The sequence below is a fragment of the Lottia gigantea genome (assembly GCF_000327385.1).
Source record: "Lottia gigantea unplaced genomic scaffold LOTGIsca_212, whole genome shotgun sequence".
In the NCBI taxonomy this organism is placed as follows: Eukaryota; Metazoa; Mollusca; class Gastropoda; family Lottiidae; genus Lottia; species Lottia gigantea.
Window position 1 is genome coordinate 13213 of NW_008708477.1, and position 17045 is coordinate 30257.

At 31.8% G+C, this 17045-nt stretch overlaps 2 protein-coding genes across 2 annotated transcripts in view; both read left to right on the forward strand.

The window, feature by feature from the left end:
• Nucleotides 1–529: 529 nt before the first annotated feature.
• LOTGIDRAFT_174701 (hypothetical protein) lies at nucleotides 530–2749 on the forward strand (the record flags this gene model as incomplete). Its single annotated transcript, XM_009054309.1, has 5 exons — nucleotides 530–674; nucleotides 1338–1414; nucleotides 1526–1624; nucleotides 2151–2225; nucleotides 2633–2749. The coding sequence occupies 5 exons, from the start codon at nucleotides 530–532 to the stop codon at nucleotides 2747–2749; spliced, it is 513 nt and encodes a 170-aa protein (XP_009052557.1).
• Nucleotides 2750–2933: 184 nt separating this feature from the next.
• Nucleotides 2934–17045, forward strand: part of LOTGIDRAFT_143667 (hypothetical protein) — a gene marked incomplete at both ends in the record, with an annotated part of 56819 nt that continues 42707 nt past the window's right edge. Inside the window, 18 exons of the mRNA XM_009054310.1 lie at nucleotides 2934–3050; nucleotides 3650–3749; nucleotides 5033–5178; nucleotides 5528–5659; nucleotides 6241–6336; nucleotides 7135–7217; nucleotides 7803–7887; nucleotides 8115–8283; nucleotides 9431–9626; nucleotides 10020–10125; nucleotides 10783–10916; nucleotides 11699–11782; nucleotides 12545–12624; nucleotides 13052–13119; nucleotides 14139–14258; nucleotides 14704–14928; nucleotides 15685–15928; nucleotides 16443–16654. Of these exons, the coding sequence (XP_009052558.1) occupies nucleotides 2934–3050; nucleotides 3650–3749; nucleotides 5033–5178; nucleotides 5528–5659; nucleotides 6241–6336; nucleotides 7135–7217; nucleotides 7803–7887; nucleotides 8115–8283; nucleotides 9431–9626; nucleotides 10020–10125; nucleotides 10783–10916; nucleotides 11699–11782; nucleotides 12545–12624; nucleotides 13052–13119; nucleotides 14139–14258; nucleotides 14704–14928; nucleotides 15685–15928; nucleotides 16443–16654 (2397 nt within the window). The remainder of the gene's footprint in view (nucleotides 3051–3649; nucleotides 3750–5032; nucleotides 5179–5527; nucleotides 5660–6240; nucleotides 6337–7134; nucleotides 7218–7802; nucleotides 7888–8114; nucleotides 8284–9430; nucleotides 9627–10019; nucleotides 10126–10782; nucleotides 10917–11698; nucleotides 11783–12544; nucleotides 12625–13051; nucleotides 13120–14138; nucleotides 14259–14703; nucleotides 14929–15684; nucleotides 15929–16442; nucleotides 16655–17045) is intronic.

The window sequence follows — 17045 nt, forward strand, 5'->3', positions numbered from 1 at the left end:
TTATTGATACAACTTTTCATTGCAATAACTAATACAGGCCTGTAGCGGGTGTAATGCGTTTGACTGCAGTAAAGAATTTGATGGATTGTCAGAATTTTCCCCCTTTCCCCCCGTTGCTTCGAGCCTGAGTATATCATATTTGCAGTTTGATATTTTCTAATGCATTTCACACAGAACAATATAAATATTTAGTAATATGTGAGCTTTATGATTTTTTCAGCTTTGATCTGATGTAAATCATTGTAAAAAAATTGGAGACTTTTTTTGTTGTTCAACGTGACTCACATTTAATGATTGTTGTAGCACCTTCGCTCTATACAATGTACTGATGCTAAGTGAATTTTTTTTTAAGTAGCACGGGATTTTCAGCGATTCAGTTCAAGATTCGCCTTTAATTTGTTTGAAAAATCCCCTTTACTCTATCTCAAACGTAAATACGTGCCTTTTAACATGAAAAAATTGTGCAGGTATATAAAATGGTGACCGCAATCACAAGGTAGAAAGGGTCGAAGTGCATTATTTACAAAACATGGCGTCCGGGCTTCTAGAAGAAAGTCTCCGGGATTTACATGCAAATTTAAAAGATGGGGGACAATCGGAGCTTGATCAAATTGATAGTATTGTGCCCACACTTTCACAGATATGTCTGCACGAGATTACTGAAAAGGATATAGGTAATGACACACTGTCAAAAGGATAATCACAAGCGACATTCAGTTGTTTTCCATTGCTTTGAATTCATCAATATTCATGAATGATATGTAGCATACCGCTCTATTTCACCCTCCTTTTGATGGATTGTTATGTAGACATTCCGATCGCTCATCCAAGGCAAACGTCCTGTTTTATTTTCTTATCCTACTTGTCATTTTCCCTGACATTAGCTACAACAGTATTTACACTTCCTTTAGATTGAGTAAGGTCTCCGTCAATTGTTTCGATTGGTATGTTATTACTTGACACTGCCTCTACCCTTTCCATTTGTTCTGATGACACTTCTGATGAGGATTGTGAAAACAAAACAAAACATGTAGCCACAGTAATAAGGCAATGATAATATTATTAAGTGATGATATTAACACGCGATATCGGCAATCAATAAGTAATGATAGATATTTTGTTGATTTATGGTAGAGAATTTGGACATTGAAAATGGTAGGTCCCATGAAAATAGACAACATGCAAAAGCAGTAGAAACCTGACAACATCGGTAGATTACGCATGTATGGCCACAGCACAAGTGAATTGGAATACTTTAACCCTCAACTATTATGTATGATGTCCAATGTAAATGTTTATTATTCTTCAGTCATACAATTAGAGAATTTTCCTTTTAGATTACTGCAGTTCAGTTTTGTTTGACAAGGAAATTGGTGTTACCACTTTTCTTCAAAAGATTTCTAAGAAGAATGAGGTAATAATTAGAGAAATTATTTTATCACTTAGAACTATTATTGAGACTAATTGAAATCAATTGAACTCAATAAGGTTACTCAAAGATACTAACATCTGATTTGTTTTTTAGTACCAAGGATCTAATGCCAAGTATGGTTTGCTGGAATTGTTATCAGATTTTATTCATAAAGTTGGAAAAAAGGCTTTACCATATCTGGTCGAAATCAAGGTGGGCTATGATTTATATAATGGAATTTATATAAGCTGCAACATTGCCTATACCGGAAGTGCTTAAGTTGGACCAAAACCAAAATTTTTTGTTGTTGTGATTTTGATAACTGAATTTGACCTATGTGATGGATTAATTTTTTTGATCATTATTTAGCAAATTATTTTTAAGTACTTGGTATATCATTTGGTATCTTTATCACATTCCCCATTTAATTTTTCCTATCAACTTGTATCTGTTTTTTCATCTTTCCTGTGGAATGAAATGAATAGAGTTTTACATCCTACTTTTCTACACCATGTGGGCTAATGAAGACGGGCAGTGCCATGGAAATTTTGCCATTACAGCGACATTAACCTGCTCTTTTTCGATTTCCAACTGTCAAGGGATCTTTAATGCGCACAGTCTGTGGCACACAGGGCCTCAGTTTATTGTCCCATCCAAACAACTGGATGCTTATCTTTTCCTGTGACTTCTGCTGAATTTGATTGATGATGGTAAGAATGATTTTATAATTTTATTCCAGGAAGCTAGCTTATCTAATTATATGACAGATAGATTTACTAAGATTAAATCTTCAGCTTTACCAGTATTGATTAAGGTATGCGCTCCGTTACTCCAATCTGCCATGTCTCAAGAAATCTTATGAATATGGTTTGGTAGTAACTTGTATTTCTCAGTTTTAAATCCACACTTTTTTCATAATTTAGCTTGTAGTTAATTATGTAGCATTCAAAATAATAGCAAGACTAAATGTAGACTCCCTGAAAGTGTTGCTTATTTTGACAAAGCCAGTCTCTGAGTGACGGCATGTGTTGAAGAAGAATGAGCTTTCCATTACTCATGAGCAGTCTCTGCCACAGAAGGCCAAATTGAATAATGTGGACAATCTTTTCCGCCAGCACTGTCATCAAAAATTATGAAGGACTTACATTTGTGAATTGGTCAAGTGTTTCATTTACAAATAGGAAAATGTTCAACATCAAGGACTTCTGATTTCTGTTACAGGTTTTAGAACTCTCAGTTGGTTCCAACATGGGAGAAGATTTGAAAATTCAGAAATTCATTGAGAAGTTTTTCATGGAATTAACCAAAGCGTCTAAATTAACTGCAACAGGCAAGTGAAGCTCATATTCTAGTTTTAAGTGATCTACATGCTAATTTAGTTCGTTGATGAATAGTTAGGTTATAAAAGATTTTTATGGTTTTGGTGGTGATTGAAAATTAAATCCTTTATTGGAAAAATTTACCTATGGCTGATAATTAGTATGTGGGCATATTACGCTACGTTTTAGAAGTTTTTTTTTTTTCAGTAAAAGGTAAAATCTACTATATGTTGGGTGTTATATGTGAAATATATCCTGAGTATATGACAACTGATTCCACTAAATTATTAGATATATATAAATCTTCTCTGAAATCACAGGTATGTTTTTCCAATAATAAGCACAATGCCACAATCTGATTATATTAGTCCCCTGGCTCCCAACCTGCAGTGTTTTCACCCCCCTGGGGGTGTGGGACTAGGGTGTCAGCTGTCAGGGGTGTGGCCAACTGGTGTAGGAGAAGAATTTATTTTGAATTGAAAGAGCAACTCACTTCATCACATGCTGAAAATGTGGTTGAAACAAATTTTTGGGAGTGTGAAAGGTCCAGGTGATTGCTCCAGGGGTATGAAGGCCGAAAAAGTTTGGGAACCACTGGATTAGTCCTTGAAGACTGTTTCTTGTTCTTTTGTTGATGTCTCCATTTATCATCCATGATCTGACACAATTGTTAAGCAAAACAGGTTTTTGTCAATGAAATATTCTACAACTAATACTTTGTCCAATAGAATGCTTTACTGACTACATAAAGCGGAATTCTTGGATATTTATGCTACGAATTGACATTTATCTGATCTGCCCACTTCTATCAGCTTTGTTAGAATTGGAAGCAATGGCAACGTAGAAACGTGTACTGGAAAAGAATTTCATTTCTACTAATCTGATTGCCTTGACTGATTTTTGCAATTTATAATTTTAGATGATGTCTAAAACCAACAAACCTGAAATGACCATAATAAGTGGATGTTTAGAAGGGTTAACATCATATTTAGTAAATTTTACTCAACAGTCAGGAGATGGTATGTTTTTTATTTATCACAGCTGTAACAGATTCTAGTGTATGTCTGCTGAGCATTTGTTCATCATCTTAAATAGGAAGTTGGTGTGGCTTATATCAGATTCTATTGTATATCTTCTGAGCATTTGTTCATCATCTTAAATAGGAAGTTGGTGTGGCTTATATCAGATTCTATTGTATATCTCCTGAGCATTTGTTCATCATCTTAAATAGGAAGTTGGTGTGGCTTATATCAGATTCTATTATATATCTTCTGAGCATTTGTTCATCATCTTAAATAGGAAGTTGGTGTGGCTTATATCAGATTCTATTGTATATCTTCTGAGCATTTGTTCATCATCTTAAATAGGAAGTTGGTGTGGCTTATATCAGATTCTATTGTATATCTTCTGAGCATTTGTTCATCATCTTAAATAGGAAGTTGGTGTGGCTTATATCAGATTCTATTGTATATCTTCTGAGCATTTGTTCATCATCTTAAATATGAAGTTGGTGTGGCTTATATCAGATTCTATTGTATATCTTCTGAGCATTTGTTCATCATCTTAAATAGGAAGTTGGTGTGGCTTATATCAGATTCTAGTGTATATCTTCTGAGCATTTGTTCATCATCTTAAATAGGAAGTTGGTGTGGCTTATATCAGATTCTATTGTATATCTTCTGAGCATTTGTTCATCATCTTAAATAGGAAGTTGGTGTGGCTTATATCAGATTCTATTGTATATCTTCTGAGCATTTGCTCATCATCTTAAATAGGAAGTTGGTGTGGCTTATATCAGATTCTATTGTATATCTTCTGAGCATTTGCTCATCATCTTAAATTGGAAGTTGGTTTGGCTTGATGTGCATGCAATTTAACCTAGGAGTCCAGTGTTCAATCCATTCATCAGTCAAGATGATAATCTTTGTAAGACATATAGAAGCAGGAATGTAAACATTAAGAACACAAGTTATATGGATATACTATTTCTAGTTTTATTACATACTACATTTCGAAACACATACAGGTAATGTTATCAAGTAAAATGATTAACAACCAAACAACACAAGATAGGTAAATCAATAGATGTCAAGATAGTAAAGACGATGCTTTCAAATTTTTACCACTCAGTTGCCATGGTGATGCACATATAGGGGAGGATGACAGTACAATTTTCTCTATGATGGGACAATAAACACATGTGCTGCAGAATGTGCAATTTAAACATCTCTCCAGTTTGTAAAGGAAAAAAAGTAGACTTATGATGTTGTCCAGGTTAAAATTTCCTTATTTTTTATTTCAGATTCATGCTATTATATCTATAAATACTGTAAAATGGCGTTAAAGCAATCTACCACATTAACAAGATATGAAGTACCTAAAGCTGGTCTCCATCTGCTATCTAAACATGCCAGTCAGTTTAATGAATTTCTTATAGATGACTATGAGGTAATTAAATTGTAACAACAATTTTTTTCTCATTTTGACTGTGTGATTAATGGAGAACTACTCAGGGTAATCAGTTAATTCAAGAACACAACTCAGCAGACGGTCAACTTTGGCTGGAAAGGTTCTGGTGAAAAAATGTAAATTTTGTTGTTACTTTTCTATAATGAGTACCCCAAGTTTTGCCAAGCCAAGCCATTTTTTGGATAAAAACTATGCATTATACACACCAATTAATGTGCTTTTATTTGGTAATTAAGGTCATAGTGATAAAAACAGTCCTAGATCAAGGGCTAGATGTCAAAAAAGCTCCAACTCCCTTGATGTTAATTAATATTTCTTTTTTATCTAGGACATGTATGACAGATTATATTTTTGGAGTCACCATCATAATAGAGATATACTACATGTCGGTATGTGTGCCATGGAATCTTTTTTAAAGGAGGTAAATATGTCCTATCTGTCTTTTGGTGATAGTGTTTTTGTGAAAAGTTATTCTTGGTACATGAAGCTATTGCATTTGTTAGCTATAGATCTAAACCAATATAAGATAATGTTCCATAAGAATATTAAAAATTATGCTTGTAACTAAGCAGTGGCTCTGGAAGACATGCCATGGTGTTCCAAAAGATGATCATGATACCAATATTTGCCCAATTGATTATTTGCTTAGTATTTGCTTATATTTTAATGATTTTATCTTATAGATAGCTGATATGTTAGTACAGAGAGCTAGAGAAGGTACCAAAGAAGGAGCTGTATTCAAGGTAAATCAGGAGCTAGAGCTAAACATTCCAAAATAAAAAAATGATTGTCTTTTTAAGGTTATCAATAAATACCTATTTTTTTGATGATGATATGCTGATTTTACAAGCCTTTTCCTTAGTCAAAATCAGTTTGAGATTACATCACATTTAAGCTTAGCTTATATTTAGCAAATTTCCTGCAATATCATTTCCTAACTGCCTAAATGGATGAAATGGAGCAGAAATCAACCTCCCCTTCCATTTCTTAATGATATTATTGTACGATCTATCTTATGTCATATTTGTATACATATTTCAGTTTTTCATCAAACAATTTCGTCAAATAATGAATTCCAGTGAATCTAGTGATAAAGAGGTATCTCTAGCTATTAAAGGTTATGGTCTCTTAGCTGGGGTAAGGTTTAAGTTTATTCATTCTTAAAGTGATACTACATCTTAGAATTTAAGTTCTCGAAATGGTCAATATGAGTATATATTCATCAGTTAGCTTATCTGATGTCATAAAGTTTTAACAGAATCCCTGTGAAATCTGGAAAATTCATAAAACTAAGTAATTATTGAAAAATGCTTAATCTTAATATTAATCGTTTTTCAATAGTTAATTACATATTTATGGGTAATTACTAATTTTTTTTAGATTTATCGGATTATATAAGGATTATGTTATGTTATTTATGACACCAGGTATATCTACTGATGATTATATGCTCTGATTGGCCAAGTTTAAAATTCTTAAATTTTATATTCATTCTAAGACGTAGTATCCCTTTTAAAATAATTCTTAAAGAGTTCATTGAGAAACAATATCTCAATAGTCTATAGTTTTGTGTTAATAATTGACACAATGTTGGTTGTGTTGCCCCTTTTTTCAAGGTCATTTATTGTAGACAAACATTTCTTCATTATTAAAAGTGATACAGGTAAGAGACAATATGTTAAAGGTGCAGTTGAAAAGAAAAATTGTACAGCTATCTCTATAATTACAATACAGTAGATCTTATACCATCGATTCAAAGAAGTAAATTATTCAAAAGGATAAAGGGGCTACATATTTGTAGGAATTGTCCTCATTGCACAATGCGTGGTATTGTCTGTGTTCATTGGCTCAACTATTACTGGAGAAGAAAAGTTATAGGTAATAGACCCCTTCCTTTCAGTTTCAATGCTTATTAAGTTAAATTATTTTTTGTAGCCATGTAGAAGATTTTTAAACGTAACAGATGTTGTGTTTATGCTCAGTGAAATGTTAAACAAATGTGAACAACAATTTCTATTGTAAGTTATTAAAACATCAAAAGCGAGCACTAATGAAAATTTTTGATTGAAAATAAAAAATAGATTTCGTGTGTTCTGATACAAATTTGGGGGCATTAATGTATGAAATCATATTTTAATATTTGTTATATGAAGTTGAGGTACAATCTTGCGATGAATAATTTTTGAGCTATTGCCCTTGACTTACGAAAAGCGCATCCAAATTTGTTTGTGAACACAATAGAGACTACAGTTTTCATCAGATTTAAATAGAATTTGGTGTGAATATTTATAATGATGAGATCTTGGACAAGTGTGAATTTGGCTCTCTTTCAATGAACGGTTTTTGAGTTATTAGCCATCAAAATTTGTTGACTTGTTAATAAGATAGAGGTGACAGTTTTTGTCAGAATTTTACTAAATTTTGTGTGTTTGATTAAATCAACAATATCTTGCACAAATTAAATTTTGTGTATGATTTGACACAGATTGGTGACCACCCTTGATATACTGAAAATGTATAATTGAACAAATCTTGCTAGGCAACTACATGTTTTCCTTATTGTTGAAAATATGATCCCTTCTTAATTATGATTATGTTTATAGGAAAGTTGGTGAAAATCAGGATAAAATGTATGGTTTACATAGTTATTTAGATGCTATAGCTAATATTATTAAAGAAATTGATGAGGTATTCCCTTTTCTCTGTCCTTCTCTCTGTCCTTCTCTCTGTTTTGACCACCTGGTGCCACTCTCTATTTGGATTGTCAGCCTAGCATCGCTTGAATGGAAACTATGAATACATGTTACAACCTTACTTTGCCTATTTTTAAGTGTTGAACTGAATTTTTCATTTTATTTGTTAATGTTGATACATAATTTAACAGATGAAATTTTGAAATGTTTTTCATTTTTTAGTTATCAGAAACCTATGCCTCCATAGTTGAACATCTATTAGTTATGCAAATACAGAATATGCCTATGCTAAATGAAAAGATGCATTTCATGGCCACCAAGTCAGTGATACATGTTCTGTTGGCTTTAATGTGTAAAGGTTCTGTATTTAATCAAGTCCTGTCTGGCGTGGGTAAGTTGAATATAATTTATAAACCTGGCCACATATTCTGGAAACGATCTTCTAACATTGATTCTAGGACATCTTAGTTTTAAGATCGTTTCAAGAATACATGCTCTGAACATAAACATTTTAAAATGAACATGTTTTCATTTGGACTTTGAACTAGGATATATACTCCAAAGACATAGCAAGCATAGCGTATGAATATAGACTGACAAGTTATGTAACTCAAGATGCATACCTGTCAATGAAAAAGTATGGATCTGTGTTAGCCGCAGGGTTTGCGTATTACAGATCCATTGGCTGATATTCTGGGTAATTTTTCATTGCATACTGGACATACTTAGTCTTAATTAGGGGCTGACAAGTAGGGCTGGCTATAGATTATAAATTGAGATTGATTATCGATGACAGACTGCTAGGGCTTGCGGTATCACAATATAATATGATATATACTGGTATAGGAATTTATTTCGTTAGTAACATTGCGTGATCAAAATATACCGAAATATTGCCATATTGTGATATATGGTAGTTATCATGATATATCATCAAATTTTTGTCTAAGTAATTTAATATTTGAAACATATGTTTTTTTTCATTATATAAAAGACTGAGTGTTTATTGATTTTTGTTACATTTAAAAATTTTAGTAATAAAAAAACACATTTTGTGTCAAAAACCAGTAAAAACCATATTTAATAAATATAGCAATATATACCCATAGCGTGATATATTAGTGATTAATATTGTGATATCAACTTGAACCAATAACGCCCAGCCCTACAGACTACAGATCAATAATCAATTAAGAATTAAAATTAATTAGTTGAGAAACCCTGTAAATACTTGAATAAAAAACATGCCAAAATTCTTAATTTCATGGGTTATTTTCGCGCCATAGAAGTATGATGCAGTTATTATAGCTTGTTGAGAGTAAGTTATGTGCTGAAGGGAACCTATGTGGAAGAGATTACTGCTTGTTAACGGGTACAATGGAGAAAATGTAACTTTGGTTTATAATCGTTTATGAAATATGATAAATTATAAATTCCTAGCGACGATAATCAATAATTGGATCATTTTACCCAAACCCTACTGTATTTTTGTAGAAGGTCTTTTCAAAACACTCAATGGACTATACTTAATATTTCAGTTTATCAGAGTGTAATAAGAACATGTTCCCATCCTATTGTATTAGAGACCGAACAAACAGATGATGATACACTGTATAATGTTGATGTAGAGAAACAATCTATCTCTTATAAAAGTTATTTAAACATCTGGAATCTCTTAATGGATAGTCCTGAAATAAAGGTAGTTTTGTTTGAATCCTTCGCACTTTTTATTCTGTTATTTTGAGGCACTGATTCTATCTATCGATATTGTCATACTTTGTGTTGGTTTGATGTCAATAAAAAAATCAGTAGGCCTAAGTAACACAGAAATATTTATGTAATTTTTGTAACTGTAATTCCAAGTTATTCGTAAAATTATGAAAACAGAATGATCAATCTATTCCTAGACAGATTCAAAAGGGATTTTCGAGCCAATATAAATGTAGATTGGACACTTGCAGCTTTTGTTTCCTTCTGTCTGGAGTTTTCCTGTTTTCATAAAACACCAATGCAGATCAAAGCTTCTCTATCAAAATTGTCAACAAAATCAAGTGCATAAAATTCGAATTGGTAGATGTTATCAACTTTCTAGGAATTTGGTGCTATGGGTGTATCACGTGAAGAAAGAACACAGTTGACTGATGCGTTATATAATGAACTGATGAACTCTGTTATAAAAGTGTTGAACAAATTAGATTTAACATCAACTACCTCCACAGAACTTACTGAACAGGTTGGTTAGATAAATGAAATTGAAATATTAATGATAATCTTAATTAAGAGATTGGAATATAGCTAACTGAAAAATATTTTCGCTGCTTTTTCTTCAACACATTTATCACCAAATCAGGTCCTTAAAGATGGGTTCCCTTATTTTTATTTATGAAAATGTAAATGCTAATGAAAGTAGAGGTGTTCTAATGACACATAGGTCCATAATTAATTCATAATTGGATAAATCAGAAGAGAATTACCAGCAGAGTTCCAATGAGTGACCGATCAAGAAAAGGTCAAAAAGTCTTTTTTTTGTTTATCCAGACTGTATATTCATAGACATTGGTAATTAGTTCAAGCTCTTAATCATATGCAATAAGAACATAATGATTTGATTAAGAATAAATGATAATTCATTAGAAACTCCAACTAATCAAAGAGTTTGCTTAATTTGACACTAAAAAATAAGGAAACCCATCTTTAAAACTCGTGTCTACTGACAATACTGAAATATTTAATTTGCGCAGATACCTAAGAGAGACCAATGCAAAGCGGTTTGGCCAAGACTCAACTGGTAGACGGACAGGAACCTATATTGTCATCCTTGAAAAACAGAGTTCTTTTTTTGGAAAATTTTGAAATAAAATATGTAATAGTTTGCATATTTTATATTTAGATGGATGAAGCTAGTACAAGTGGTGGGGATGTAACTATGGAAACAGATGATGTGTCAGCAGATCCTACATCAAGTGTACACGCCAGTAAACCTAAAGATTTTCAAGTTTTTATTAATTTGGTAGATTTCTGTAGGTAAGTCATGATTACCTTTCTGTATCAATTCATATAAACAATAACAAAAATTCTCACTGTTAAAATAGTGCTTAATTTTTCAATTGTAGAGCAATATAGAAATACCAATGTTAAAATAGTGCTCAATATATCAATTGTAGAGTGATATAGAAATACCACTGTTAAAATAGTGCTCAATACATCAATTGTAGAGCAATATAGAAATACCAATGTTAAAATAGTGCTCAATATATCAATTGTAGAGTGATATAGAAATACCACTGTTAAAATAGTGCTCAATACATCAATTGTAGAGTGATATAGAAATACCACTGTTAAAATAGTGCTTAATACATCAATTGTAGAGCCGATCTTCAGACAACTGACCTATATAATTCAGTCTGCCTCCCTATTGAAGTTGTCCAACTTCAGTAGGGACGCAGGCTGAAGTATATAGGTCAGTTGTCTGAAGATCGAATAGCTTGAAAGTCTAAGTTACAAGGTGTTGTTTTAAATTCTGTTTTAATATTTCTAAATTCATATAAATAATGATCTCATCAAATGTTGGATGGGAATCATGAAATCATTCATATTCATCATATTATTAAGAATGACTAGAAAATAATGCTGAGAAATCTGCAGTATTGCTGTTGACTCATCTGAAAATAGGTCCTGATATTTCAAGAAATGTATTTGACTAAGTAGGCACAAGCTGGTAGATAGGATCCTTGAATCTTATTATCCTAGCAAATAATCATTGAAATTAGACTGCATTTTAAAGTATGATTTTGTTTTCTTTTCAGAGAACTGCTACCAAATAAACATATTAATCTGTTTGAGAATTGGATATTTACATTTAGTCATAATATAATATTACTATCTACACAGTAAGTACTACAGTCAAAACTAAAACCTTTTTAACATTACTAACAGTAGTCTGAGACCAAAGTAGTCAGACCTTTGCATGAATTGTGTTCATTATTATTTAAGCTATCTGAAATTTGGAATCCATCTGAATATCGTGGGTGACCGCTTGAAACCTCGTATAACGATTTATGACGCGGAATTACTTTTTGAGAAAAATGCAAAAAACTATTTGTATTTTGTAAAATCTTTTTTATTATTTTTTTCCCTCTATACGTGGTTTCCATTCTTGGAAATATAAACCTCGTATAGCAATTCGATATCTCCTGCCTATTGAACCAATAACTCGTATAATAATACAGTATAAGAGGTTTTTCATTTTCATCTGCAGAAAAGGAACATTGAACCTCATATAATAATATATTTTACAAGATTTTAAATCTGACTGTTTATATACGTGTTATTTAATTAGTGCTTTTTGAGTTATTTACAATCAAGCTAAGAATACGAGGATTTGATCACAAGATCCGCGCTTTTACGAGCTTTCGAGCGGTACCAAAAAGTCAAAATGACCAAATATGGCATATACGAGGTTTCAAGCGGTCACCCACGATATATTGATTCACAATTAACTTATGTATATTGACATTTTAGATAATGCTACTTATAACTTGATGTGTCATATTAGAAATCATTATGCCTTATTTGAGTATCATTTTGCCACATTTTTCTCATGATATTATGCAGTAAGTGAAAATTTATGGATTATTTGGAATTGTTTTCAGGAATCCTTTAGTTAGTGGTTTTTATAAGTTACTAGCTCTCTGTATGAAAATATCAAATAAACTGGCATATTTTCAAGTAAGTACATTTACAAATTTTTAATTGGGACTGTAATGAAATAAATATTCATTATTTGTCATTCAGAATATGAACTTGATTTAAAGCAGTTAACAGCACTGTTTCAGGAAGCAGTCAAGAAATATATAGATTTATGAAAGAATGATATATAATGTAGTATATCTTTTTAATCAAAGTTTGGACATTTAGTGTGCATTTTTATATAATTATGCATAAATTATGCAAATGATAAGTGGAAATTGATTTTCATAGTTATCATTCATTTATGGTGGCTATTTTACATTATTGTCTAAAGGTTCACTATATATTAAAAAAGAACTTAATTGATAAATTTTGATAGAATAGCAACTTAAAAAGCTTTTGATAATAATTTTGTTTGTAGAGTGTTGCTACCACCTCTCCAACTAAATCTGCTAGTTTAATGGAAACAGATGAATCTAATGAACAGGAGAAACAGAAAGCTGTGTGTTATTTACTTATTAAGAAGTTTTCAAAAGAGGTCAGTCATGTGTTTGGTCTTTATGTGTTTGAGTTTTAAATGAGAGTATATGTGTTATTTGAAGTGTTTGTTGGACGTAGTTAGTTTTATTAATATAACAGAACTGTTGTTTGATTGATTAAACTGTTGTGTGATAGAAATTTGTGATTAGACTCTTGTGTGGTAGTAATTTGTAATTAAACTGTTGTGTGATAGAAATTTGTGATTAAACTGTTGTGTGATAGCAATTTTTGATTAAACTGTTGTGTGATAGCAATTTGTAATGAAACTGTTGTGTGATAGCAATTTGTGATTAAACTGTTGTGTGATAGCAATTTGTGATTAAACTGTTGTGTGATAGCAATTTGTGATTAAATTCTTGTGTGGTAGTAATTTGTAATTAAACTGTTGTGTGATAGAAATTTGTGATTAAACTGTTGTGTGATAGCAATTTTTGATTAAACTGTTGTGTGATAGCAATTTGTGATTAAACTGTTGTGTGATAGCAATTTGTAATGAAACTGTTGTGTGATAGCAATTTGTAATTAAACTGTTGTGTGATAGTAATTTGTGATTAGACTCTTGTGTGGTAGTAATTTGTAATTAAACTGTTGTGTGATAGAAATTTGTGATTAGACTCTTGTGTGGTAGTAATTTGTAATTAAACTGTTGTGTGATAGAAATTTGTGATTAAACTGTTGTGTGATAGCAATTTTTGATTAAACTGTTGTGTGATAGCAATTTGTGATTAAACTGTTGTGTGATAGCAATTTGTGATTAAACTGTTGTGTGATAGCAATTTGTGATTAAACTCTTGTGTGGTAGTAATTTGTAATTAAACTGTTGTGTGATAGAAATTTGTGATTAAACTGTTGTGTGATAGCAATTTTTGATTAAACTGTTGTGTGATAGCAATTTTTGATTAAACTGTTGTGTGATAGCAATTTGTGATTAAACTGTTGTGTGGAAGTGTGGAAAATACAGACATGTTGTATGTTCTAGAATACTGTAAAACATTTGTTGATATTTTGTTATTGTAGGTTTTAGTGCGTATGAAACAGTATCAAGATGATTTGTTAGCAGCCTGTTTAACACTCATATTATCATTACCTAAAGAAATAATAACAGAGCAAATGATAGATGTTGTACCAGCAATACAGGTAAAGTTATTTGTGTTTTCAGGGGCCGCGATGAGTGGCTTAGTGAGTCTTCCAATGTTTCAACCCGGTTTCCAATGTCAGTTATGCAGGCCTGAGAGGTTGACATGGAAAAGACCAAAAAATTGAGGCCCTGTGTGCTACATGCAGTGCAACAGTTTGAAATCAGAAATGGAAAAATTTACCTCATTGCACATTAGTTGGTGTCTTTGTTAGCCCAATAAAATGCATAGTAGGACTAAAAATTCAATTCATTTCATTTGTGAATTAAAAGCTGTAAGAGTTTAGGGTAACAGTTCAGATCTAGACCAGCCTCAGATCTTTAATGTTGATCCCACCTTTCTAACAGTGTAAACTTACTTCCTTTTTGCATCTCTTGCATATTTTCGTTTTGCTACAGTTTAACATTTCTCTCCTGGAAAATTGACAAGTTTTGCTTTTATTGTAGGTGGCTTTAACATTAGGATTGAGTTATTTACCATTAGCTGGTATAGCTATAGATGCTCTTGAATATTGGTGTCATAATCTACCTGATCATATAGTAAAACCACATTATAGTTGTATATTACCATATCTTGATAATTATATTAGAACTGTTGATAAAGGTATGGTTGCATTTTCTATTTTTATGTGGTACATTTCATGTGGTATGCACATAAGATTTTCACTTTTGGTTTGTCTAACCTTTACATGTGCTATAGATTCTACATCTTTTGCCGATTTTGATGGAACTTAAAATGCATGAATAATGAAAAAAAATTAAGGTAGCTGTTCAATTTTTGTTAAATTTTTTTATGTATTTAAAAAAATAGTGAAAGCCATCTTGAAATTTATGTGTTTTCGACAATTATCAACAGAGTTAGCACCCCTTACTAGCTCCTGTATGAGAACTTAGAAATCTGAAAATCAAGATCATGTTCAGCTTATAGCTAGTATGAAATGTTCTGTTTGTACTATTTGAAGTGTTAATATTTATGTTTAAGGTGCTGATGAGGTGAATGTAGAAACTATTAGCATGACTAAATCAAAATCAGATAGAAAAGTTAAATTACCAATCAGACTGGTCAAAGACAAGAAAAATCAACCACAAAGTGTTAGTGATGTCAATGAAAGATTTGAGCCATCTGTATCACTTTTCAGAATTAGAATCTTTTATCAAAAATATACTGTGGAAGTGTTGAAGTTACAAAAGTTAATCAAAATTCAGCATTGTAGATGATCAGTTTTCTAAATAAACAAAGGCCTCATTCTTGAAATCTTAACAATGGATTTGATCTGGTTTTAAGAAATATGACAATCTGATTGGATAATAGAAGTTGATTTAAGATCAATTTGAGTGATTGACCAATCAGAGCATTGAAAAAGTAAAATCATCTGAAGATAAGTTTTCGAGATTTTCAAAAACCCATAGGTCTTGATACTTGCTTAGTTTTCCTCATTTTCATCTTTTTCTACAATAAATTGCCTTTTATATTTTCAGAGTTATGAATCTAAACTTGGTGTTATTAAAGATAGGGTGGTACAGTATTTAGGATCACTAGGTGGTAGTATAAACTATACACTACTGACTAACTCACAAGATGATATCAGTAAACAAGCTATAGCCTGGGATACAGAACAACATCTACGTTTTGAGACACCCTTTATTGATATGAAACCTATTATATACTTCGGTGAGTTTTTTTGATATTGACTGTTGGTTCAGAGAGCTTTTAAGAACTCTTTATGTGTGGAGGTGTGACTTTGTATAAATCAGGATTCAGAATTCTACATTAATTGCGAATTATAACCTAAAAAGATGTTTGGAAACATAAAAGAGGTTTTACTCTTGTTTTATGTCTCTTGTGATAGTCACTTGTTCACTAACCTCAATGTCCAGGTTCCAATCCCCACTTATGTCAAGATATTACCTTAGGATTTTTCAACCCACTTTCTCTCTGTCAGTGATGACAGGCCCAAACTTTTAGTTATGCGATATTACAATAAATCTAGGCCCTGTGTACTACAGGCTGTGTACATAAAAGATTCTCAAGATGATAGAGTAACCTTATTCCACAATCTTGTCAAAATTTTCCCTATTGCCCACTGCATGGTGTTGCCAGTACACATTAGCCCAATCAGTGGATCAGTTACTAAAAAAAAAACACAGACAAATAATCTAGATCTACAAATTGTCTTATATTTCAGATCCATTTTTACCCCACGTAGTAGAATTGGCCAGTACATCTAGTGATAGACAAACTAAAGTAGCCGCTTGTGAACTCTTACATTCTTTAATACTATATTGTCTGGGGCGGGGAGCTCAACAACCTGGAGAAGTACAAAAACGCTACCCCATGCAGAAATTATATAAGAAGTTATTCCCAGCTATGTTAAAACTAGCTTGTGATGTTGAACAGGTATTATTACTGTCTGATGTAAAATATGACTTATTTCTGACTTGAAGGCTAAGATTTTATGATTTATTATTTGGTCAATTTGCAGCATGTAGTGACGTATATTTTGAACAGAAATACAAGATCTTTGAGTTCCTTTACTGAATAACAAAATACCATAGCGATTACATGTTTGTATGTCACTTTGTAATGCAACCATTGCATTTACATACCAAAACTGTTATTGAGACAAATCTTAGATTGCATCATTGTTGTGCATCATTGTTGTGCATCATTCTTATGCTTTGTCTACTTCATGGTGTCACATGACAAAATACAGTTTATCAAAAAATAAACGCCAGCTCGTGTAACTGGTTCATTGAAAGAAGTGATAGAAGAAATATAAATATAACAA